The sequence below is a fragment of the Abramis brama genome (assembly GCF_963993115.1).
Source record: "Abramis brama genome assembly, chromosome: 12".
NCBI classification, from domain to species: domain Eukaryota; kingdom Metazoa; phylum Chordata; class Actinopteri; order Cypriniformes; family Leuciscidae; genus Abramis; species Abramis brama.
In genome coordinates, this window is record NC_139974.1 from 9,854,771 (window position 1) to 9,878,440 (window position 23,670).

Genomic DNA, 23,670 nt, shown 5'->3' on the forward strand with positions numbered 1-23,670 from the left:
CTAACAAACCAAAACCTTTGTGTTGTCTGTTTGTGCTTATGATGCCTTAAAGTAGCAAGTAACATGCCTACTAAAATAAACATTTAACTATTTGTTCAGGCTAAATCAATTCATTTCAACATGTTCCCTGCAGGAGAACGACAAACCCTAGTAAACGTTAACATGGTAAAGTGATTGATGGCCTAAGCTTGCGGCCCAAAGTTTACTGAAACCTTTTCAACCACATTAAATCTAGTTAATAGAATGCCACCATATTAAACTCAATTACCTAGCCATATTGAGGTCTCATTGCTTGACAAACTAGAACACCTGTGCATATATAGGCTCCGGTTGCCCCAAATCCACCAAACACCGCATGTACAACAAATCCACAGATTCTCAGACACTTGTAATTGTAATGCATTACTGACAGGGGCGTAGTTTGTGGGGGGGATGGGGGGGAGATAACCCCCCCAATATTTAATTCTATGCATTACAACCCCCCCAATATTTATACCATGATCACAATATCAGGAGGCATACCCAAACTTCAACCCCCCCAATGTTCAAACCAAATCTACGCCCTTGATTACTGATAATATACTAAGCCTACTAGTCGTATAAATAGTTCCAAACAAAGTCAAAGTAGAAACAACCGTATAGTCGCTGAGCAACATGTAATTGTTAGTTCATTCGTTCCTGAAATATCAGTGTTTTGAACAAATCAGCTGAGTGAATGATTCAACCACTCATTTGTTTCTGAATGAATCGGATCCTCTAATGCACAGACTGACCGGCTGTCTGGAACATGCAGCGACACGATAAAACCTTTTCATTAACACATTTTTTTTTTATTTATGATCATTTTAATGCGAATATGTTCTTATTACAAAAACATTGTTAAGCACTATAGATAAAACAAGCACTTTTCTTTAAAACAAGTGTTGTATGTTCTGAATACGGCACTATAAATATCCCAATTGCTCCTAAAATGTTCATCTTTGTAAATACCCACACGTTCTAACCTAAACGCTGTATGAAATGTTACAATTTTATCTGAGAACTGCAATTACAACAAATCAGGACTTTTTTTTCAGAGGGGAGCAAAACTAGTATATGTGCATGCAAAAAACATTTTCCAAGCTCTTAAAAAATCTAAAAGAAAAGTCAAACAGCAAATTGTGATTTTCATCCAAATTGCATTGGACAATAACGTGACTATTCCAAAAAAATGTGTTTATCTTTTTTATTGTTCATATTAGGAGAAACAGTTACGTCAGATGAATGAGTGTTGATCTATACAGCAAAGTCATCTTAAAGAGTAGTTAATAATAAGTATTAGGAGTGACAGAAGTAACATTAATAATAATATTGAGAACCGTGTTATTTTCCAAAGACATATATGGATACAACGAGGATTATAAGTGGAGGACTAGCCAATCACCTGGCTGCTTACTGGACACAGATGGCATCATGTAGGTCAGTGATCGGATGGTTTAGCAATATGTTAACATCCCGTACTCTGATCTCTAATGTTGCCTTTAATACATTTTTTAAAAATCATATTTCAGCTGGACCAGAAAGACAATCCTTCCCTTTAGAATGAACACGTCATCTCTATATATATATACACACACAGAGAGAGTAACTCCCAATGGATGGTGATAGTAATAATTGCATAAAAAATAACAGTTAATATAATAATAACTAGTATTAAAGGTTTTTAAAAAAACACTACTAAATAGTACCTGGTAACCAAATTGTTGTCTGCACAATATTTTTTCCCCTTTCCTTCCTTTCTGAAAAACAAAAAACAAAAACTCTTTGTAAGGAAGGTCAAGAAAATATAAAATGACTAAACTTAAGGTTTTAAAAAAAAAAATCTGACAACTTTATAGATGTTTTCACACATTCATCTCCTTCTTAAAATGTTCTCTTACATGCTTTCAACCAACCCTTCACACTCAAACACATACAGACATACATACACAAGGACAATAGAAAAATACATATGATAAATGGCTAAAATGTAACGACGAAAACAGAAACGATGAATAAAAAAAGTTCATTTAAGTGCCATCTCCCATAAACCATTAGCTTCTGTCCCTTTAGTGCAGTCTTGGCCTCCTCTTTCCAACAGGTCTCAGCTGGCAGTGACAAACCAGTTGCACGTTTACTTGACATGTCAATCAGCAGGCCTGCAAAGCAGTGTCATAAAAGGCATTAACACTCCAGAAGTGCTTACAAAGTCATACGGATTTGGAACAACATAAGGGACAATAAATTAAATGTAATTATTGGGTGAACTATTCGTATTGACCTGTTTAAATGCTGCAGGTCTGTGTGCATCTTCCTGCAAAATATTTCATGTAAACTAGATGCAATTCTGTACAATTCATTTATCGGATACTTTGGTTTTTGTCTATTTTGTTTACCAGCATTTGTAACATTTAGAAATGAGAAAAAAGTAAACTTGCTGGTTTTCACAGCTTGATAAAAGCATATGGTAGTCTTTGTTAACTGCTACTCATGAAGTTGCGATCATGATGTGTATCGGAGTGTTTTTATTCATACTCGCACAATCCCTGAAGCAAATTCATTTTTGTTTTAGGTTTGTGTGTTCATCTAGGTAGTGATGGAAAAAACGTGACAAATTTTATCACCAACATAAAATAAATTTGCTCAATTATCCCTTTTCCACTAACAAAGTGCTTTATTCTCTGAAATGGAATCGTTTGAAAACATATCTACGAACTGTTCACTATCAATTTTATTTATGTAGACCATTAAAACTAGCTAGTGGTGGTATAAAGAAGCCGAACGAAATTACTTATTAAAATATGTTCTAAAAATTAGGTGTAAGACCATGATGTGTTTATAGGAAGGTTTTGAAATCAGTTATGTCAATCTTTGGCTCTCAGATCATTGGAAACTCTTTGAGAGGTTCACAGATCCCTATTTTATTTCTTTTGATAATCCATGGTTCTTGCTGAGTAACTTTTTCAATGGCCTTTGTGTTCTGAAGTGTTTTTCCCATAGGGATTTAAAAATATATATTTTCATTAAAGTTATAAACCATGAACCAAACCAACTAGCTATAGGGTGAATCATCATTACAAACTTTGATTTTGAAGAAAAAAGGGATTTGAAAGTCGGACAAAAACACAAAGGTTCTAGTGCTTGGTGCAATTAGCTTGTTGTGATTAGCTTATTGGAGATGTCTTTGCAGAATCGTGGCCAATGTAGTTTTTCATCAGGAATTCCACTATTAAACTTGCTTAATTAAAAAATAAGTTGAAATAATGTGGATTGATGGCTTCAACAGAAGCATATACCATTGATTAACAACCTTGGAGCTCACAGTAGGTCTGTTTTGAATGTCTATAAGGGTGTGTTCACACTTGTAGTTCGGTTCGCTTGGATGGTTTGGTCTGGACCAAGAAAAAAAGAAATGTAGTCCTGGTCTTCTTAGCGTTCACATTGGCATTTTTATCACCGAACCTAAATATACCAAACCTTAAGGCATAGGGATACGTTCACAACCTGATTGGTCGGCTTTTATGATGTATATTTTGAGACAGAACTTACCGAACATTCAAAACAATGTTGTGTTCTTGGCTAAATGCGCTCGCTGTGTGTGCGTAGCCTACATATGATGGTCTTTTGACCAGCTGAGAACTCGTGTATGAGCTTATAAAATGTGTAAAGGAGTCAAAACAGCGACAGGAATTCCTCCGTCACACACACAAATGAAGATCTGCTGCGAGGAGACGCGGTTCTGACGTCTGTACCGAACTCTATGACCAGAAAAAAAAACAGGTATGCTTGAGCATTATGTCCTTTTAGGGTCGCATCTTGTGACATCATGTCCTGTTTTTGGTTCGTTTACATGTCTTTGGTCCGTGTTGCATTAGTATTTCATTCAAACCACACAAGAGCTTGTTTGGAAGCGTATCGAGACCAATCTTATCAGCGGTCTCGGTCCGCTTGTTTGATGCACACTAGGGTTTAGATGGCAGCGTTCACACTTATTCAAATGAACCGCACTAATAAAGCAATCGCACCAGAGTTCGTTTTAATCGAACCAAACATGCCAAGTGTGAACACACCGTAAGATATTGTTAAAAAATCAATTACCCTATGGAGAAAATGAACGGGATTTTTACTTCCAGAAGCCGACTGTTGCACTTTATAGTGGCAAAAGGGGTTGAGTATTGAATATATTGAAATAGTTGCTAACTGAAAATAGTCATCATGACAGCTTAAGGCCTTTTTTGTGACACTGCAAAGCAAGTCTAAAGAAAGACAACTCAAAGAGTTAATTAGCTCCTCCTTCATCTCTTCGTTTCTCCTCCATCTGCCATCCTTCCCTCCCCACGTCCTACCAGTCTGAATTTGGAAATCCTCCTCTGTCCCAAGGCAGTGTTTTTATTTCCTTCCCAACTCATGGTCCATTTCTCCTCGCCCCACCTCCTCGCTCTAATCCTCCTCGAGTTGCTCTACGAGTTCATGTGCTCCACCTGGATGGCAGAGGTGGAGACGGTGAGGCAGAGGTCTTTGTGGGCCGTCAGGTCGGCCACGCTGACAGGCTTGTACTGGATCTCTCCAGCCGACACGGTCTTGTACTGATGCAGGTCGAAAGGGCAGGGTATTCCCTCCGTAACAGAGTAACTGGTTGGCGGGTTGGGATTGGGCTGGTTCTGGGCTTGAGCCGCTGGTCCCGCTCTGGCTCCCGCAGCTCCACCGCCCCTTCCTCGCCCGCGACCCCTGCCGCTTCCTCCACCCGAGGGCTGAGCCGGGTTCTGGCCCTGCTGGGCTTGCTGGGCAGCCACTGCAGCCGCCACCGTCAGAGGGTCTGGGTTGTGTTTCCGCATGTGTTTCATCAGGTACGTCTCCTAGAAAAGAAACAAAAATAGAAAAATGCGTCAAACTCAAACATCTCTGACTAACTCCTATATATATTTGTAGGAGAATAAAACTGAAGAATGATAAAACAGTCGATGAAGGATTCAGGCATTGTGGGAGGGATCTTACAGATGTGTATGCGCGGTTGCAGAGGCCACAGGAGTAGAGTTTGGCGTGTTTCACCGTATGCGTAGACAAGTGAACCTCCAAGCTGGTCGCATCTGTATAACCGCGATTACAGTTGTGACATTTGTATGGCTTGTCCTTGTTGTGCTGTCTTCGATGAGACTGAAAAAACAGTCGGAATTAATAAAAAATACATACACAATTGTATTTGGAAATGTTTTATTTAAGTTTAGTGTTAGTTAGGGATGGGAATCATAAGGAGTGCAATACTAATGTAATGCATTTACTGCCCTCTGTTGCCAAATTATGAGAATTTCAGATTTGATAAATCAGAAAAAAATTCAAATCCAATTCTTGCAAAAGGCACATTTAAAAAACCTTTTAATGACATAAATGCAATCCAATATTTGGACCCAACTACACTACAGTTCAAAAGTTTGGGGTCAGTATGTTTTTTTTGTTTTTTTTTAAAGAAATGAATTATTTTATTCAGCAAGAACACATTAAATTATCAAAGTGACAGTAAAGTATATAATTCTACAAAAGATTTCTATTTCAAATTAAAGCTGTTCTTTTGAACTTTCTATTTTAAAATAATCCTTGAAAAATGCATCAGTTTCCACAAAAATATTAAGCAGCACAACTGTTTTCAACTGATAAAATATTTATTGAGCAACAAATCAACATATAAGAATGACTTATAAAGGATCATGTGACACTGAGGACTGGAGTAATGATGCTGAAAATTCAGCTTTGCATCACACAGAAGAAAAATGTGTATTTACACACATCATATAAACCAGTTACTAAACTGATTTAGGTCTCAAGTGACAAAATAGTTGATTTATGGTTCAGTAAATGAGTCAGATAATGCAATAACCACTCATACGTATTCATAAGTGTTTTTGATTCACTAAAACGAACCGAAGAGTCAATAATTTTGGAACTGAAGTGGGCTTTCATTTGCATATGGGCTTCTTGAATAGTAATTTTCAGTGTACTTTAGTACAGTGTTCAGTCCGCAGTGGAACCAAAGCTCATGAAAAATCATTTGGTACAGTATCTTATTAAAAACAAACTCTGTTCACAACCCTAGTGTCAGTTTATGCTGATCAGATTCACCACAGGTCCAGGATTTCAGTCACTTCTGCAGAAAGCATCTATAAATCAGCTGGAGATGGTTACCTGGAGGTTGGATAGTTGGGTGAAAGCTTTCTCACAACCGGGATGGACACACTTGTACGGCCGATCACCAGTGTGAATCCTTCAAAAAAGAAAGAAAAAAATAAGCATTTAATTAGATCTAGGATCTAAATTTCAAGAACACATGAATACATTCTGGAGTGTCTAGACTACACAATCCTCACAACTACAGCATGACAGATGACAGACAACAGAGGAGGAAGGAAAGAGGAACAGGATGCGAGGAGCTGTATATAGTCCAGGACTGATTCTCTCTCCCTGTCTGTTACCTGTTATGCTGCTGTAAGTGACTGAGCTGTCTGAAGGTTTTCTGGCAGTAGGAGCAGGTGTAGGGTTTGGCGCCGCTGTGGATGCGGATGTGCTGGGACAGGTAGCTGGAGTTGGCAAACGATTTGGAGCAGTGAGGACACTTGTGCGGTTTGCCCTCTGTGTGGTTTCTAACAAGGGATGAAGGGAAGGGGATGAAAAGAGAGAAAAAAACAGAGAGAGATTCACCAATAAATCAATAAATTACCCCTATGTGGATCAAATCATGACTGTATCACAAAAATTTGCTGTAGGTTTCATGCTTTTAGCAATGTGACGGTGCTCTTTGTGGTGTCTGGGTTACGAAACGCAGCACACAAAAACACAAGGCACTTCATCTTATCCTCTCTCTCTCTCATTCTCTCTCTCACCAGCATCCTTTCCCCCTCCCTAACTATAGGTTTATATGAAACCACCCCAGAGCCTTTAAACCACAGCAGAATGAAGCAGATGAAACAGATATGATGAAGATAAAGTGAGATGAAATTCAATTAAAGACTCATTCTTGTTAATAGCATAAAAATGACATGGAAATGAGAGGAAAAGGACATGACAAGCCAAATAATGTAGAAAAGAAACTCAAGTAATACAGAAGCAAACAAAGACTAAATGACGCTTTATATTCTTCAGGCCAGCTAGGCGCCCATTTAAGTGTATTTACTGTCAATATGGTTCTAATTAGTTTTTACACACTAAAGGGATTAAAGTCAAAAATTATTAAGGCTGCCCCCAATAGTCGACTAAACGTTAGTCTGCGAGAGGAGGCTTGGTCTATTCAATTTTAATTAGTCAGTCAGTCAGTCAAGGAAAGAAAACTCCACAGGAACTGGCATAGTCACGCAGTGACAGATCATAAACACGACTGGTCCAGGCCGTAATATGGTAAAGAATGACCACAAAAAGGTGATGTGTGACCTCAAACATGACTTCATCATTCAAAACATGTAACATTAGCAACTTCACATGGCCACTCGCTCTAACGTTAAAGGGATAGTTGACACAAAAATTCTGTCATCTTACTCACCCTCAAGTTGTTCCAAACCTGTATTAATTTCTTTGTTCTGCTGAACACAAAAGAAGATATTTTGAAGAACCAACAAGTTGGTTCAAGTTATTGGGCACCATAGACTACAATAGTAAAATATCTTTCTTTGCGTTCAGCTGATAAAAGAAATTCATACAGGTTTGGAACAACTTGAGGGCGAGTAAATTATGACAGAATTTAAATTTTTGGGTCAACTATCCCTTTAACATTAACCTGGATAAATGTGCACTAATATAAGGCTAATTTCTAAGTGTAAATGCAGAGTGTGGAAGCTAAATAAGTGCAGCGCTTACTGCACAGCATGTTTAACTTAACTTCTACGTCAGGGAGGTATAAAGGGAAAGAGAGAATGGAAAAAGATAAAGATAAACATGCTTATCCTAATCAAAAGCACAACTAGGTCAACTAAACAATGCCCTGGCTAGACGTGTGTCCATCCTGTAAGAGGTGTAGTAGTACATACTTTAATAAGGTACACAACACACACACACACACACATACCGTGTATGTTGCTGTAGGTGACTGAGCTGTCTGAAGGTTTTCTGGCAGTAGGAGCAGGTGTAGGGTTTGGCGCCGCTGTGGATGCGGATGTGCTGCGCCAGATAGCTGGAGTTGGCAAACGATTTAGAGCAGTGAGGACACTTGTGCGGCTTCGCCTCTGTGTGTGACTTGGCATGAATCTGCATGTCTGATTTGCTGAAGAACGTCACCGCACACATCCGGCACCTACAGAGAAAAATCAGCAGTGCATTTGCATTAGAAATCCAAACTGCATTAGAAAGTGATAGTAGCTTCTTAATGGGACACCATCACCATACTTCGGGAGGGGAATTATCTCAAAGTATTGTATGTATTTGGGAAGGGAATTACCCTGAAATACTATAGTATTATATTGTATTTTATTGGGGACGGGAATTATCCCGAGTACTGTAGTATTGTATTATATTGACAACCGGAGGTTGTCCGAATTGTCCGTGGTGAAGTCAGATTAGTTTTGTATTAAGAAGGCTGCTTTTGTATTGAAAATTTCCATGAAAACACTTTCAAGACCTTTAGTGAAGTTTTTTACTTGAAATACTGAATCAGTGACAAAAATGTATCACAATACATCTCATAAATTCAAAATAATGCATTACATTTATCTTCTAGATATATAGATGCTTTCTTACTGAAAACAACCATTTTCCCAGTCAAAATGTCATGAAATTAAACTTATTAGAATAAAGCTCAAATATAAGTATATAAACAGTGTTGGTGAGACCGTATAGACCAAAGAAACTTACTGTTAAACAATTACGCTTTCACAGTTGCATTTTAGTCTTTTACTGTTAAAAGTACCATTATTTTTTTACAGTCTTATAAATCAGATAATAGAGTATTAAATTAAAACCACAGAATTCCAAGATAATAGCAAATATTGAAGAAAAATGGCTATATTTTTCAATAATTCCCTGTTTAAATTAAGATATTCCTTAACCAATAATAGGTACCTGTAGGACTTGTTTCCATCTTTGCTTTGATGATCATCCTCATCGTTGGAGAGGTCGTACGGGTCACTTGTGTTGTGCTGTAAAACAGTGAGTAGCTTAACATAAGTAAACTTTTACTTACTTATCCCTACTTTTAGTAGGGAAGCGTGTTTTGAGAGTCTTTTAAACAAATAACAACACCACAATAATAAACTTGTCTATTTCTCACAATTTTAATGTTTTTACAATAAGAATTAAGATTTGACCCCTTTTCATAGTTGACTGACTTATTATAAACAAGAACTTCTTTATATGAAGGTAAAATTATGACACCTCAGCGACACCTCACCTGTCCCCCAGCGGCCAGGTGCGCAAGAATCAGCGCATCATTTCCTGTGGCGAGTGTGTGGGCTGAAACGGGACCTGTCCTTTGCATCATGGACTTCTTCTTTCTCCCCCGCTTCGCAGGAACTGGCATGACTACAGCAGGTGGGATACTGCCATCCTCTTTCTTGTCTGTTCATGTCAGGAGGGCAAAAAAACAAGAGTAATGTAATATTGATTATAAAACATAATGTGCATAATTTCTTCCTGCAACTACAATCAGAAGATAAAGCCAATGAGGAGTTTTAAACTTGTGACAGAAACTCTTTACTGCACTTTTCAACAAAATGTCTGAAATGTTCAATGGTCTGACATGACCTACAAACATTAAGTCAATTATTTCGTAAACCTTTCAGATAAATTTCAATAAAATTGACCTAAATGTGTGCTAAAAACCTTATGCAACGTTGTAATGCCCCAACTTTTAAAGGTCTACCTTGTTAAAACATTGCGGTTTTCCAAACCAATCATCTTATTATGCCTGAGTACAAAAATTTCTGACCCAATTTTAAAGCTAAATGACTGTATTATATTAAATAATGTTGTTCTAATATGAATTCATTAATTTAACTGAAATATTATCACAGCAAAAGGTGGTTGCTGACAGGTTATGTAAATACTATTAGTCAATAGCCATCACATTGCTAATCCATGTATCAAAGGGATAATTAAAGTATGTCATCATTTACTCACCCGAAAGTTGTTCCAGACCTGTATGAGTTTCTTACTTCCAAATCTTCAAAATATCTTTTTTTGTGTTCAGCAGAAGAAAGAAACTCATACAGGTCTGGAACAACTTTCGGGTGAGTAAATGGCAACTGAATTTTCTGTTTTAGGTGAACTATCCCTTTAAAACCACTAAATGAATACACAGGGTAAATAAAAAGTCATTTCATTGCAATAACTGCTTTAATGATGTGTGAGTGAGTGTCATTGCAGGTTTCTGGTAGAGATGTACATGTGCTATTATACTTACAGTGGCTGTGGAGATAGAGGGAAGGGGACCGGACAGCCTCTGACAGGAAAAAGCAGAACATACTCAACATATAGAGCTCCCTGTCCCTCCCTCTCTCCATCCATCATCCATCCCTTCTCACTACCTTCCACAGTCACTATCACTTTCACTTCCTACAGCTTCTTTGGCTCTGAGATGGCTGCGTAAGCAAGCATATCTGTGTGTGTGTCTGGTGTTTTAGTGAAAAAAATAATAATAATTATAGGGTATCTGCAGGTTCAGCACTTCCAATTTAAAGGTGCAGTAGGTGATCTGGGAAATGCTAACGTTAGCCTGCTAGCATTGAAAGCATACGATCCCACCCTCCCTGCAAATTGCCGTCTAAAGCCACACCTCCTCGAAAACACATGATTGCACACAGCTCTCTGCAAAGCGTCACGAGAGACGGCATTAAACTACCTCGTGTCTCAAAGCATAATTCTGAGTCTCAGGTTAGAACATCATGGGTTGCCATCTCTTAATTACAGTAGTTACAAAGTGAGCGCAGCATAAGCTCGTTGTTTTGATTTGTTAGGAACTGTAAAAGACGGCTGCTGTTTATTTGCTTTGCTCCGTGACTGAGGTCTGTCTGTATAAACTCTGCATAGCATGAAATGTGCTGATGACGTATGATGTCTGTGCGAATAGGGGCGCGAGGGAATGTAAAAACATACGTTGACAGGCAGTTAGGTCACTGTATTATTTCATTCGGACAGAATATAATAATTAGTTCAACATTTTATGGTCCTAAGCCTTCCACAGATGATATGTATATATAATACATTTAGACCATTTAACACAGTGATTGCTATCAGGATATGAGGAGACTTTTAACAATTATAACAAAAAAACATTCTGTAGAGAATCACCTATTGCACCTTTAATAGTTTTTAATACCATTTTTAAGATCTTAATTTAATTTAAGACCTGCACATCAATTCCATCGACATCTATGCAAACATGCGAAATCACGAAGCTCAACAAGGATATACGAATGAACAATGGACATTTCTGGGTTTAAATGAACTATAGCATGGTAAATGTCTATAGAGGTATCCAAGGAGACCACAGCAAATATAATTTTAGCATTAACATTTCCTCCAAAGGTGAAAGAAAAAAATCCACTATTGACTCTCCAATAGATGAAAATGATATTGAGAGACGGATCATGGCGGTCAGACAGAAAGATGTTAAATTTACTATCACTCCCTCAACAGCTGTATTAGAAACACCCTCGCACTTTTTTATTCTTTTGGTAATTTAATGCCAAGATACTATATATATACACGTGTGTGTGTGTGTGTTTATACAGTATACATACAAAAAACATGAATTATGTTACAATGAAATAAATGCAAGTTTAATACTATTTATTGAAGTTCTATACATAATTCATATTCTATACATAATAACAATCTTATTTCTAACCTTATACTTTTGGTTTTACAACTATGAATTTTTATTTAAAGGTGGATATGATGGAAGGGTCTGAATGGTAAGTTAAATTGTTTACCTGTGTTTGTTGGGTGCAGAGCGGACACAATCATGGTAGTCGTTTGTGGTCCAGAAACAAAAGACTGAGAGGAAGCAGGAGGAGTGACCAGTGCGCCCTGAGGAGTCGTGATCACTAACCCCGCTGAGAGACAGAAGGGAAACATGATTTTGACCAAATTTCTGTAACTTTTAGTTAATATCTCTTCACTTTGAGATAACTTTGAACACCCACCTGCAGTCATGATGCCAGTAGTTGGTACGGGCACCACTGTGATGTTCTGGGACGTGTGAGGTGGGTGCAGGTGTGCTCCAACGGCAGTCATTTGCGGCCCTGCTGTCCCGGCTCCTCCTCCTCCACCACCCTCCTGTTTCGGCACCCTCCCGATGGCTCCCGTGTCCATGGCGACCGAGCCTGGCACCGTCAGCACCGCCGTAGGGTAGTGCGCCGCGGACGAGTGCGGGAAAGAAGCGCCCTTGTCCGGTCCCAGCTGCTCTTTCATCTTGTTCAGAAACATGGCGTTCTCAATCTAAAATCGCAGGGGGAACGAATGGAAAAAAACAAGGGAAAAAAGGAAAGGAGGAAAGAGAAAAGGACGATGGATTGAGAGATAACACAGATGAAGGATGAAGGGGAAAAAGGAGAGAGCAGCGAGGGAAGGGTTACTTTTTCTCAATGCTTGTGCTGGGCTTCCAGTGTGTAACTTTCACATGGATCAGTGCGAGGCTGGTGTTAGCCATCCCGGACTGGTATGCTTGTTTTGTTTTTTTGATTTACTAAATTGTGCTCAATAAGCATGGCGTGTCTGTTAAAGACACAACGATGTACTGTACAAGAGAGTCCAATAATAAGGTGTCTACCTGTCCTTGTACTGTTGGTACGGGAGACCAAAAGTATGATGAGTTGAAATGGGAATCTTCCATTATTTCTGCAATTGAAAAGCAACATAACTTGTAAAACACCCACTCTGCCTTTGGCAACAGTTCTGAAATGACACCTCGCCCTTATGTTTCTCGTGTGGCCTGAAGATTTATTCACTTAACTTGGACAAGACTTATTCATTTTGGCACCCAAGTACCTTGCATTACATTTATTTCCTTTGAAACATCTGTCAAATGTCATGCATTTTTACTCTCTTGACTTTATTTATCTTTAGGCAAAGGATAAAGAAGCATCTTTCCGGTGGATGGCAAAGAGGCGTGTTGGGTTAGGAATCACAATACATGCACAACCCAATGTGTAAAACATAACTGACACAAATGAATAACATAAAAATGCATGCATGCCCACTCAGCCTGCATATTACCTCCCTGCAGGAAAAACAGCTTGAACCAGGCAACCAGCCAACCAGCCAAAGATGTATTGTTGGTCTCTCAGTCTAGCCAAGCTGGTGCTCAGCTGGTTTAAAGTTGGCATGAAACGGAATTTGCGCAAGTTTTTTCTTCTCTATTGTGATGTATATCAGAGTGAAACGTCTTCTCAAGCAAGAAAAAATGTAGGATGGGACTTGGTTTAATACATGGGGAATTGATTTGATGTTTGGATGGTTGTGGTTTGCTGTTGCTGTGATGTCATGTGAGTGACAGGTCGTCCCGCCCCTACACCAAAAACAACGTCATCAGAGAAAAGGACTGTATCCGAAATCGCATACTCTCTTGAATAGGTACTTAATTTGAACAAGTAATTACCGCTAAAAAAGTATGTTCTATACAGTATGAATGTAACCTTGACATACTACATACAGTCAGTTAGGTTGCTTTACTGCCATTTACAAATCCTCTCCAATGGCCTTCTGGGACAGTAACGCGTCCATCATATGCACACTTCAGAATCTCGGAAGTAGTAGGTCATCCGGGGACGTTTTGTCTACTCTTTTATGAGTACCCTGATTTCAGACATACTTCTTTTGAAACATACAGTTGTTTTGCCTACTATAGTAGGGAAGTATGTGATTTCGGATGCAGCCGAGACGTCGCTGATATAGAGGGTATGCGCGTGACGTCACCGTTGGCCGGGGTGACTGTGGTTACGCCCACTAAGTGGCAAAAAGATTGAACGGCAGCATTTGTTTTCAGCGTCAATGCCTGCGAAAAACACATTTAAAACTGGAGAGAGCTTTGTGATTAACTGTACAACTAGATTAGACAAGAAATCTGAGGTATATTTTTACAGACCTCCGAAAGCTACAGAACAGAGAAGCAAATGGATCGCTGAAATTCACAGAAACAACTGGACCCCAGGCAGCAAAAGATGGATTTGCAGTTATCATTCTGTGTCAATATGCTGAATTTAGGGGTAAAACCATACCCTATATATTGTATTGTTATATACTGTATTGACAACTCATCAATTAAATAATTAGCATCGTATATTCTGCATAATTGGATGTTTTTAAACAATACAAGTTTTAAGGCTGGACGATATGATGATAAATAACATTGATTTAAGTGATCACATGGATTTAGACCTACCTATATTGTATTTATATAAAGCGTTCACAGACAAATTTGCTTTATGTATTTCCCCGGGGTGGAAATCAGGCACATATAAATGTCAGGAAACACAATTCCTGGCTGCATGTCAATATCCATGATCACTGGATCTTTGGTAAGTTGTAAGGAACACTATATAAAGTCCAACCTTTAGTTTAAACTGATTATTGTTTGTTTTATTTGCGTTTTCGCAGTTTCCCCCTATTAACTCTTAATAGAGTTACCAGCTCTTTTGCCGCTCAGTCCAGCTGAGGGGGGCGTGTTCCTGCGGGAAAGTGCCGTCAATGCATACCCTCTATTGGGGTGGGTGGGAGGGAGATTGATTAAAGACAACAAAGGCACATACATTTTAAAATAATTATGTGCATGGATAAATCTTTTATAAAAAAAAAATACTGCAATATTCCCTTAAAAAATAATTTTTGAATGATTTCATGGTTTAAAAGTTTTGGCAAACTAGTCTACAAGCTAAAACCAGTCAAGTCCATACTGTGACATTCGTCTGAGTGTAACGGATTATTGAAAAAAACATGTAGGGCGGGGCATTTTGAGATGTGGGCATTGTATTTAAAGAGGAGGCAGATGAACATGAGCCTGCAGGGGCGGAGTTTAAGCAAACTAATTGATTGGAGAAGTCCTGCATACATCACCAGAGAGAAGCCTGTTGTTTTCACTGGAAAATCCAGTTATGACATTTTCGTTAAACATTACGAGGTCAAATAAATGGAGCAATTCCCACACCTTTGGTGCTCGGGCCCTAAACATTAAACACATGCACTGATGAATTGTTCACAATAAAATCATCACATACATTTAGAAAATATGGTGAATTTTCATTTCATACTGACTTTAAACCAGCCAAAAAACTACAATAACCAATCTGGGAGACCAGCGAACTAGGTTAGGCTGGTTAAAAAAAATAATTCAGCAGGGCTATATTAGTGACAGTTTTATAAAAGTTGTAAAAAAAAAAAAAAAAAGAGGTAAACACTTCGACTTTTTTTATATTAGATTTTTTTTTTTTTTTACAAACAACCAACCACACAATTTGTTGTTGTCTGTTGCAACTGCACCGCAAATTGTTTAATTGCACGAGAGATACAGAACTTGCATTGAGAATCGCGCGCGCTATAAATAGGCATCAAAACAAAAGCATCGATCCTGCGCCAAATCTGTGTGCGACCGATGATCGTAAGGGAAAACCAGATCAAATGTGCAAGTCAACCTCCAAGTCAACTTTTGTGCATATCTGACCGTCTTTCATTTCATATACATGCCAAAATAAAACCAAGGGAGGTGAACAATGTCGCGTTTTATTCGTTTTGCGAGGGTTGCATGCGTGTTTTTCTGCAATGACAGCTCATTTAGCATGTTTCTATCTAGTGGGACAAGGTTAATGATATATGCATTAACAATCTAAAGGAAATGTAGCTGGAAAGGCATAAAACCATCTATTAATGATATCAGGGCTTCCTCAACCAGCCTCCATTAAAATGTCAGCTTTTGTTATGCACGCAAAGAAAGCAGCACTATCCAAAAGCTATGCAACATGTAAACTTCCGCTTGCAAACAATAATGTCCCTACGCCTCCATCCCATCTCTCGGTTAGTCTCACTGAGAAAATAAAAAAGAAAAAAAAACTCGAGGATAAAAAAAAAAAACCGAAGAGAGGAAAAAAAAACGTCGACGCCAATGCGAGAGAGACGCAGCTTCATGCAGACTTCCGGCTGGCGAGACAGGGGGAGAAGCGCCCGCGTGAGTTGCTCAAATTTGGAGAAATAATGCACAATTGACTCATAACTCTGTGTTAATTACCGGTGCTGGCGATTCCCTTTCAACCCCCAGGGCTCCTCCGGGCCGGGACAGTTCGGAAACTTCGTCCAAATCCGCCCGAACCCCTTGGATTCACCGATTTTTTTCCCTTAAATTTTTTTCTATTTTTTTCTCTCTCGAAGGGTTGTCCGACTCCGCTCGACTACACTTCCTGCGAATGAGGTCAAAATGACAAAAAGCTTACCGCCAAATTCACTTCCGCCATGTGAGGTCGTTTTTTGTTTTGTTTTTTGTTGCAAAATGTTAAAATGATGTTCGAAAATCATCATGTATTTGTATATCATGCATATTAATAAGAATAATTATGTGAAGAAATATGAACACGCTGCAACCAGGTTATGATAACATGTTTACTTAACATTTAATTGCCAACAAGTACTATGTTTTTGCACATTTGACAAATAAACATTTATAAACTATATTTAAATAGCAAAAAACAAAACAGTCCTCTGTTATTCACAAATATAATTTGTGTCCATGAAAAGGCTGAAAACTGTCTGGCTGAAATCTGTTTGGTGCCGAAGGACCGTTTCCCTCCCCATGTGGGCGGGGTTATTGTATGCTTTGCATTGATTGGTTCCGATTCGACCAATGACAGCTCAGCGGGAAAAGACACACATTTTCAATTTGAAATCCAAACGGCTACGAAAGATTATTGCGCTGGGGTGTGTTTTCAGTCATTGTAATTACTAGATAGGTTTATAAAAGGTTAGTGATTTTTAAATATATATACCTCAACTGTAAGTATGATAATTTATATGTTAGTTTTTATGTGGATTTGAAGATATATAGAAATAAATTGTATAAATATGTGCGATGTTTCGTAAAGTTACGCGAATGACGTCGGCTAGGTTGCGATGTTTTTAGCCATTGTTTGTTTTAGTTAATTCACATTAAACCTTTTTATAAGTAACTTGTAGTTTGCTGATTTCGGCTCTTAATGTTTACGTTTACCTTGCTGATTAACGTTAACTAACCTTTTTAATGTTTTGGGCTTTGTCTTTACTTTGTGCTTGACTTCATGAAGAGCTGATCAAGATCCATGAGCAAAGAGGTGAGATTATAAACATTAAAATGCATTAGGAGATACATGCTCAACAAGTTCAAATCAACTGGCATGCATGCATACGGAGCCCAACCTACTTGTCATTGCTGTTTAGTTTAAAAGATACAGTATATATGCACTAATATATATCAATATGAAATATTATGCACTACATCAGCAATTTAGTTTTGAAAGCATTATTCTTAAACTACAACTCCTTTGTTTTGATTTTCATATCTGAAATAGCTCTGCTGTCATCTTTGAAAGTCTGTTCATGTCATTCTCTTGGTTCTTTTGCAGACTGCAATATCCCGTCTCCCTGTAATGTCTGGGAAACGGGCTCATGCCAGCACCATGGATGTGGAGTACCAACAGCCTGCGCAAGTGAGTTTGTAGTTCATTCAGATTTTGCATACTTCAACATAAATTTTCACTATTGGATGGGAATCCATATTTGAATATATATGTAATGAAAAACACCCTCGTTTGTTGCAGAAGAAGATGCGCAAGGTGGACATTGAGCCGTCTCAAAGGTTCAGACCTGCAGCTAGTGTTGCTCCCCCGAGACGGCCTCTGCCAGTCAAAGCTCCTGGTAAGTTATGTTCAAAAAAAAAAATATATATAGTTTTAGCTTTTGGGTTCTATTTGACTAAAATAGCATGTTGTCTCTCTTCTTTCAGCCAAACCTATTCGTCCGACTGGAGCCGCAACAGTGGCCGTTGCCCCCTCAAGAGGTATTGCAAAACATGTAGCTTTTGGGGGCATCCTTTAAAGTCAGCATGAAATCAAAATGACTTTTTTATGGAATATAGCAGCATTTATTTGAAATGATTTTGTTATCTTTTTAAATTCATATGCCATTCTAATCTTTAATCAAAATTACTTCCCCTTTCTCTTGCAATGACATCTTTTGTGATGATGTGTTTACTGGCACGAGGGCGGGGCAACCTGTCACTCACATGAGTTCACAGCATTCGTAAACAACGATCCAATCAATTCCCCATGGACAAAATCAAGTCCTGCCCTACTTTCTTTACTTTTTTTTTTTCTTCTTCTTTTTTTTTTTTTGAGAAGCCATTTCACTTAAATCTGCAGCACAATAGGGAAGAAAAGACAGCTTCCATTTCATTCCGACTTTAACTAGTCATAAGCACAAACACACACAAAAACTTGTAAAACGCTACTAAAACCAGGTAATTGGTACAAAAATATGGGTCAAACTATTCACCTGTCTTCATGTCCATTTGTATATCAGTGAACTTGGATATTATAGTTGCAAAGAAATATCATAAGTTGGAATATGTCAACATAACGTCATCAATTTTGTCTTTCCATCAAGGTGACCAAAGAAGACCAGTTGCAGCAGTTGCTAAAGGTAATATAACGTGTGTGTGTGTGTGAGTGTGAATATATGGTTTGAAATATTTTCCTATGTTTCCATTTTTAAATGTGTTTGAATTTACAAAACTTTAACATAATACAATTGGTTAATTTATCCACTTTCAGCAACTGCAGGTTCAAGTATGTCACGAAGGCCAGGATGGGACCTGAAGGGCAAAGTCAGTGATATGGAGACTAAAGTCCAGAGCTACCAGAGCAAAGTAAAATCTGTAAATCAGGAAAACGAGTGTCTCAAAGAGTCAATAAACAAAGCCCAAAAGTGTAAGGCTGAAATCGAAGAGGAGAATATTGGTCTCAAAAAGCGTCTCAGGTAAGTGTGTTAAAAATAACTCCATAACAAATCCGAACTTGGTGGTCCTTAATGTATTTGTCTGATAATTTTCCTGATTCTGTTGTAGGGATTGTGAAGAGGAGCTGGTAAAGCTAGCTACTGTGAAAGATGACCTGGCGCAAGCCTCTAAAGAGAGAGATGAACTTAAGAAAGACCTCAGCAAGCTAACCGAGGAGCATAAGGTTTTGGAAGGACTCCGGGATCATTTGGAGTCTGAGCTGCGCAATGTACAGGTATACATCTACACGGCCCCATTTAACCCTGGTGTTCATATCTGTCTCAAGGGATCTGATACTATCAAACTGTAACATCCTTGTGTTTTTCTCAGACTCAGCTCTCCATTCAGACCTCTGCACTGGGCCGGTGTCAAGACAGTTTGAAGGAGAGCCAAGAGCTGGTCAGGAACCTTGAGGAAACAGTGGCCCGTCAACGAGAAGAGCTCCACTTTGGAGAAATGGAGCGAAGGAAACTCCACAATACCATTCAAGAGCTCAAGGTAAGCTGTGATGAAGACCTATGTGTGTTTGTGAAGAACAATATAGAACTGTGTTGTTGTGTTTTTTTTTTGTTTTGTTTTTGTATGCCATTAAGTGATAGATCCTATCCATACATGACTGAAATGCATTCTGTTGGTCACTGGGTTTCAATTTGTCACATTGTCTGTGTCTGAAATCACATACTCTCTGAGTAGGTGTTCTTTTGAATAATTAATTACTTCACCATGTGACCTATCAGTGTCAGTTGTCACTTCTCTGCCATGCACAAATCCTCTCCCGTGGCCTCTTGGGATAGTAAACTGTCCATCTCACCAGAAGTATTAGTAGGTCTGTAGTTTTGCCTGATCTTATGAGGACTGTGAATTCAGACAAACTGCTTATCACACTGTTTTTTGCATACTGTATCGTAGAGAAGTATGCGTTTTTGTTTTTGTTTTTTTGGATTCAGCCATTATACTGGGCAGCTTTGCACTAAGTCAGATGTCAGTGGTCCAAAATCCCACTAATATTTTCAAGTATTTAGTCATGTATGTGCATATATGCTATGCATTAATTAATCGCACTCTTTTTTCTTTTTTTTTCTTTTTTTTTTAGGGCAACATCCGAGTGTTTTGTAGAGTCCGCCCATTGCTGACTGGCAATCAGTCTGATATTCTGCACATCCAGCTGCCGGCCAATGACAACAAGGCTCTCACGCTTGCCAAAATGGAAGAGGTAAATTCTTCTCCTCATGCTTCTGGTTTTATGGATGTTTCTTCTTGGTATAACCTAAAGCAGGGGTTCTCAACACTGGCCATCGTGGTCTACTTTGGAGTTTTGCTACAACCCCAATCAAACACACCTGAACAAGTTAATCAAGGTCTTCAGGATTACTGTAAAGTTACAGACGGGTGAGTTAGGTCAAGGCTGGAGCAAAACTCTGCTGGAAAGTGGACCTAAGGGATCAGAGTTGAGAACCCCTGACTCAAAGTATGTGACAAAGAACCCCTCCGATTTTCCACTTCTCTTCCTCAGTCGCACACAGGTCGCACTGCTGACACACAGAAGAGCTACAACTTCAGCTTCGACCGCGTGTTTGGGCCACGTTCCTCACAGTGTGAGGTTTTCGAAGAGATTTCCCTTCTGGTGCAGTCCGCTCTGGATGGGTACAACGTTTGCTGCTTTGCTTATGGCCAAACTGGCAGCGGGAAGACCTTTACTATGGAAGGGGGCGATCTGGAGGATTTGTGGGGGGTCATCCCACGTGCTGTCCAGCAAATCTTTAAGTCTGCCAAAGCACTCCAAGAGCAAGGGTGGCAGGTAAGGGCTTCATAGAGTTTCATCTGTTGTCCAAAAGAGGTTAAATATGTTGTGATGTATCTTTTCAGGGCATCCACTGAGTGTTATTGCTTTTGCCCTCATCATGGTTTGTTAATTAATGGAGTGTTCTTGGGTTGGTATTTTTAGTACACCTTCACCGCCAGCTTTGTGGAGATCTACAATGAGACCCTTCGAGATCTTCTCTTCAAGGGAAAACCAAACAAGAGACCTGAACATGAGATCAGGAAGATCTCCAACAATGAGATCACTGTTACCAACCTAACCTACCAAAAAGTTAACAATGAGGATGAGGTACTGCTCGTTTAAAGCGCATTTATTATAAGCGATTTATCAGTGCACATTAGAATTTTATACTTATTTTAATGTGTATTTTCTTCCTCTTTTCATTTGATAAGCAGTTTAACTTTGATATGACACAAAAGGAAAGGAAAGATGGTCACAATATTCTGCGATAAATTTTCTCCCTACAGCTTTGTTAAATTTCAGAGTAATCCCAGTTATAATTGATTTGTTTATATTGTTTCATACATGCTTGTTGCAGTTTATTAATGTGCCTCTTTCTTTCCTCATGTCTCAGGTGCAGAACTTGATCATGTTGGCAAACCAGAACCGGTCCACTGCCCGCACAGGCATGAACGATCACTCGTCACGTTCTCACTCTGTGTTCCAGCTAGACATAGAGGGGGAGAACTCTGCTCGAGAATCCAAGTGCAAGTGTAAGGATCACATACTACCTGCATCCATAATAGATAAACTTCTCTTCTTAAAGGGGTGTAGATGTCCAATTTAGAGTAGTCTTCATGTGTAATATTGAGTTTGTCCACAGTTTTAAAGTCAGATATGATATTTCACATTGATGCCTGATTTTAACTGTGTATTGATTTGCTTTTCAGCCACGCTGTGTCTAGTGGATTTGGCCGGCAGTGAGAGAGTACAGAAGAGTCAGTCTCAAGGTGAGCGCTTCAAGGAAATGACCGCCATCAACTCTTCCCTCACCAACCTGGGAATTGTGATCGCTGCTTTGGCCAACAAGGTACATTTTTAGCTAAATATATGGAGCCTAATGCTGAGCTATTGGGGAATTTAACACTCTTATATCTCACTTAAGGCCCGTTCACACGAAGAACAATTATGATGAAGATAACTATATTAGTGTCCACACCACACCAGCGGACGATATTGATCTGCTTATTCTAAGCTCGTGCTTGTCTGTCACTTTAAATGCTCAAGCTCGTTACTGCAGGATGGATTCTGATTGGCTGTCAATGTTTTTATCCATCAGCTGGATATATAATATACATATACAGTATAATTATCATCCTTTGTGTGAACGAGCCTCTAGAAGTGGTGCATTATTAGATGTAGAAAATGTCTTCAGTTAAACAAAATTGTTTACTTGCTGTGCAATAATTTCATGCACTCAATTTCTTACTCTACTTTTCAGGACAGCTTTGTTCCCTACCGTAACTCAAAGCTCACGTACCTCCTCCAGAACTGCCTCGGAGGCAACAGCAAAACGTAAGCAAAATGTTCAAGTACATGTTTTATAGCCTGTGATGTAGTTTTCTTTGAGGTTTTGCTGAATATAATTCTTTCATTGTTGTTTTAATGAACATGTGACTTATTTCTTTACCTCTGTACAGTTTGATGTTTGTGAATATATCACCTGAGGAAGAGAGTTTCAGTGAATCGCTGAATTCGCTGCGCTTTGCCAGCAAGGTGAGTGATCTTATGTGATCACATGTAAATGTTTTATTTTATGAGAATATAGAACACAGTCTATAACTCATGCTTGCTGTGTTGCAGGTGAACGACTGTGTCATCGGAACAGCCTCGGCCAATCGGAAGTAGTTTAGCTGTCATTTCTGAACATCCACTGGTCATTTTTAAATGTTTTTAACTTTGCATTATTTTATGTATATCCTAATCTCTCCTGTCTTTGGCATCTTATTTCTGTGCTGAATTTTATATATCTGTGATGCATTTTAATGTACAATCTTACTGGAAGACAATTATTTTTACTATTGTTTTACAACCATTAAATGCATATTGTGCTTCAGAGAGATCAATAAATTTTCCATTTTGGCCAAATGGAAGTGCAGTTGTGAGCCTGAATATGATGCCAAATGGACAATTTTGTTCTTGGAAAGCTTACTTTTGCTTGCTGTGAAAATACAAATGAGTTGTTTCCCTTACAAACTAATTACCATAGTAAACATGGTTTGTCAAAATACTTGTTTCTATAATAAAACGGTTAATTTAGCCACTGTTATCATTATTCAAATTTCACAGGCTGTCAATGTTTGAAAGAGATTCTGTGTTAATATGTTATACCCTAAGGGGGATTTTGATAAAACCATATTAAGAGCCGTTATTGATGCCAATAATGATTTCTGAAGGAGGATCACGTGACACCGAAGATTGGAGTAATGGCTGTTGAGAATTGCATCTCACAGGAATAAATTATTATAAAAATATATGCAAGTAGAAAATCTATTTTAAATTGAAAATTTTTCTCCCAAACAATTAAGGTAATATACATGGAGAAAATAGCACAAGTTTATGGACTGGGAAACTGAAGCGAAAAATAAACCAACGAAGGAAATGGATGTGGCTCTTCAAGTAAAATGTCCTGACGGTTTACGAATTTAGTCCCTTTTCCCAGTTAAATGCGCTTAAAAAGTACACGATTTATTTGTAATAATTATACTTACATCAGACAAATATATAAAGTATTTAGACAGAATCCAGGTGAAATAGTTTTAGATGAAGTATTAGCTATACTGTGACGTGTCATATAAACTGCTCGAATGTTGCTAAAAGCAAATATGGTTATCACGGCAATTTT

At 38.5% G+C, this 23,670-nt stretch overlaps 2 protein-coding genes across 7 annotated transcripts; one reads left to right on the forward strand and one right to left on the reverse strand.

Moving 5' to 3' along the window:
• Nucleotides 1-1,211: 1,211 nt before the first annotated feature.
• znf384a (zinc finger protein 384 a) lies at nucleotides 1,212-16,351 on the reverse strand. Of its 3 annotated transcripts, XM_084131182.1 has the most exons (12): nucleotides 16,211-16,351; nucleotides 12,764-12,831; nucleotides 12,138-12,432; nucleotides 11,925-12,047; nucleotides 10,394-10,432; nucleotides 9,383-9,549; nucleotides 9,055-9,131; nucleotides 8,066-8,290; nucleotides 6,483-6,650; nucleotides 6,196-6,274; nucleotides 5,014-5,172; nucleotides 1,212-4,874 (listed from the first exon to the last, which is right to left on the reverse strand). In XM_084131182.1, exons 2-12 carry the CDS (start codon nucleotides 12,824-12,826, stop codon nucleotides 4,479-4,481), a joined length of 1,791 nt encoding a protein of 596 aa, XP_083987308.1. In that variant the 5' UTR covers nucleotides 12,827-12,831; nucleotides 16,211-16,351; the 3' UTR covers nucleotides 1,212-4,478. The 3 variants fall into 3 exon arrangements, with proteins under 3 accessions (XP_083987308.1, XP_083987309.1, XP_083987310.1); XM_084131183.1 differs by lacking the exon at nucleotides 10,394-10,432; XM_084131184.1 differs by lacking the exon at nucleotides 6,483-6,650.
• kifc1 (kinesin family member C1) lies at nucleotides 16,103-23,084 on the forward strand. Of its 4 annotated transcripts, XM_084131181.1 has the most exons (18): nucleotides 16,111-16,150; nucleotides 16,241-16,390; nucleotides 17,256-17,282; nucleotides 17,574-17,657; nucleotides 17,769-17,865; nucleotides 17,954-18,007; nucleotides 18,613-18,648; nucleotides 18,780-18,984; nucleotides 19,073-19,238; nucleotides 19,334-19,501; nucleotides 20,097-20,216; nucleotides 20,517-20,801; nucleotides 20,949-21,113; nucleotides 21,400-21,538; nucleotides 21,716-21,855; nucleotides 22,267-22,340; nucleotides 22,466-22,541; nucleotides 22,629-23,084. In XM_084131181.1, exons 3-18 carry the CDS (start codon nucleotides 17,271-17,273, stop codon nucleotides 22,671-22,673), a joined length of 1,866 nt encoding a protein of 621 aa, XP_083987307.1. In that variant the 5' UTR covers nucleotides 16,111-16,150; nucleotides 16,241-16,390; nucleotides 17,256-17,270; the 3' UTR covers nucleotides 22,674-23,084. The 4 variants fall into 4 exon arrangements, with proteins under 4 accessions (XP_083987305.1, XP_083987307.1, XP_083987306.1 ...); XM_084131179.1 differs by lacking the exon at nucleotides 16,241-16,390 and having other exon boundaries at nucleotides 16,103-16,150; XM_084131180.1 differs by lacking the exon at nucleotides 16,111-16,150 and having other exon boundaries at nucleotides 16,294-16,433.
• The last annotated feature ends 586 nt before the right edge of the window (nucleotides 23,085-23,670 follow it).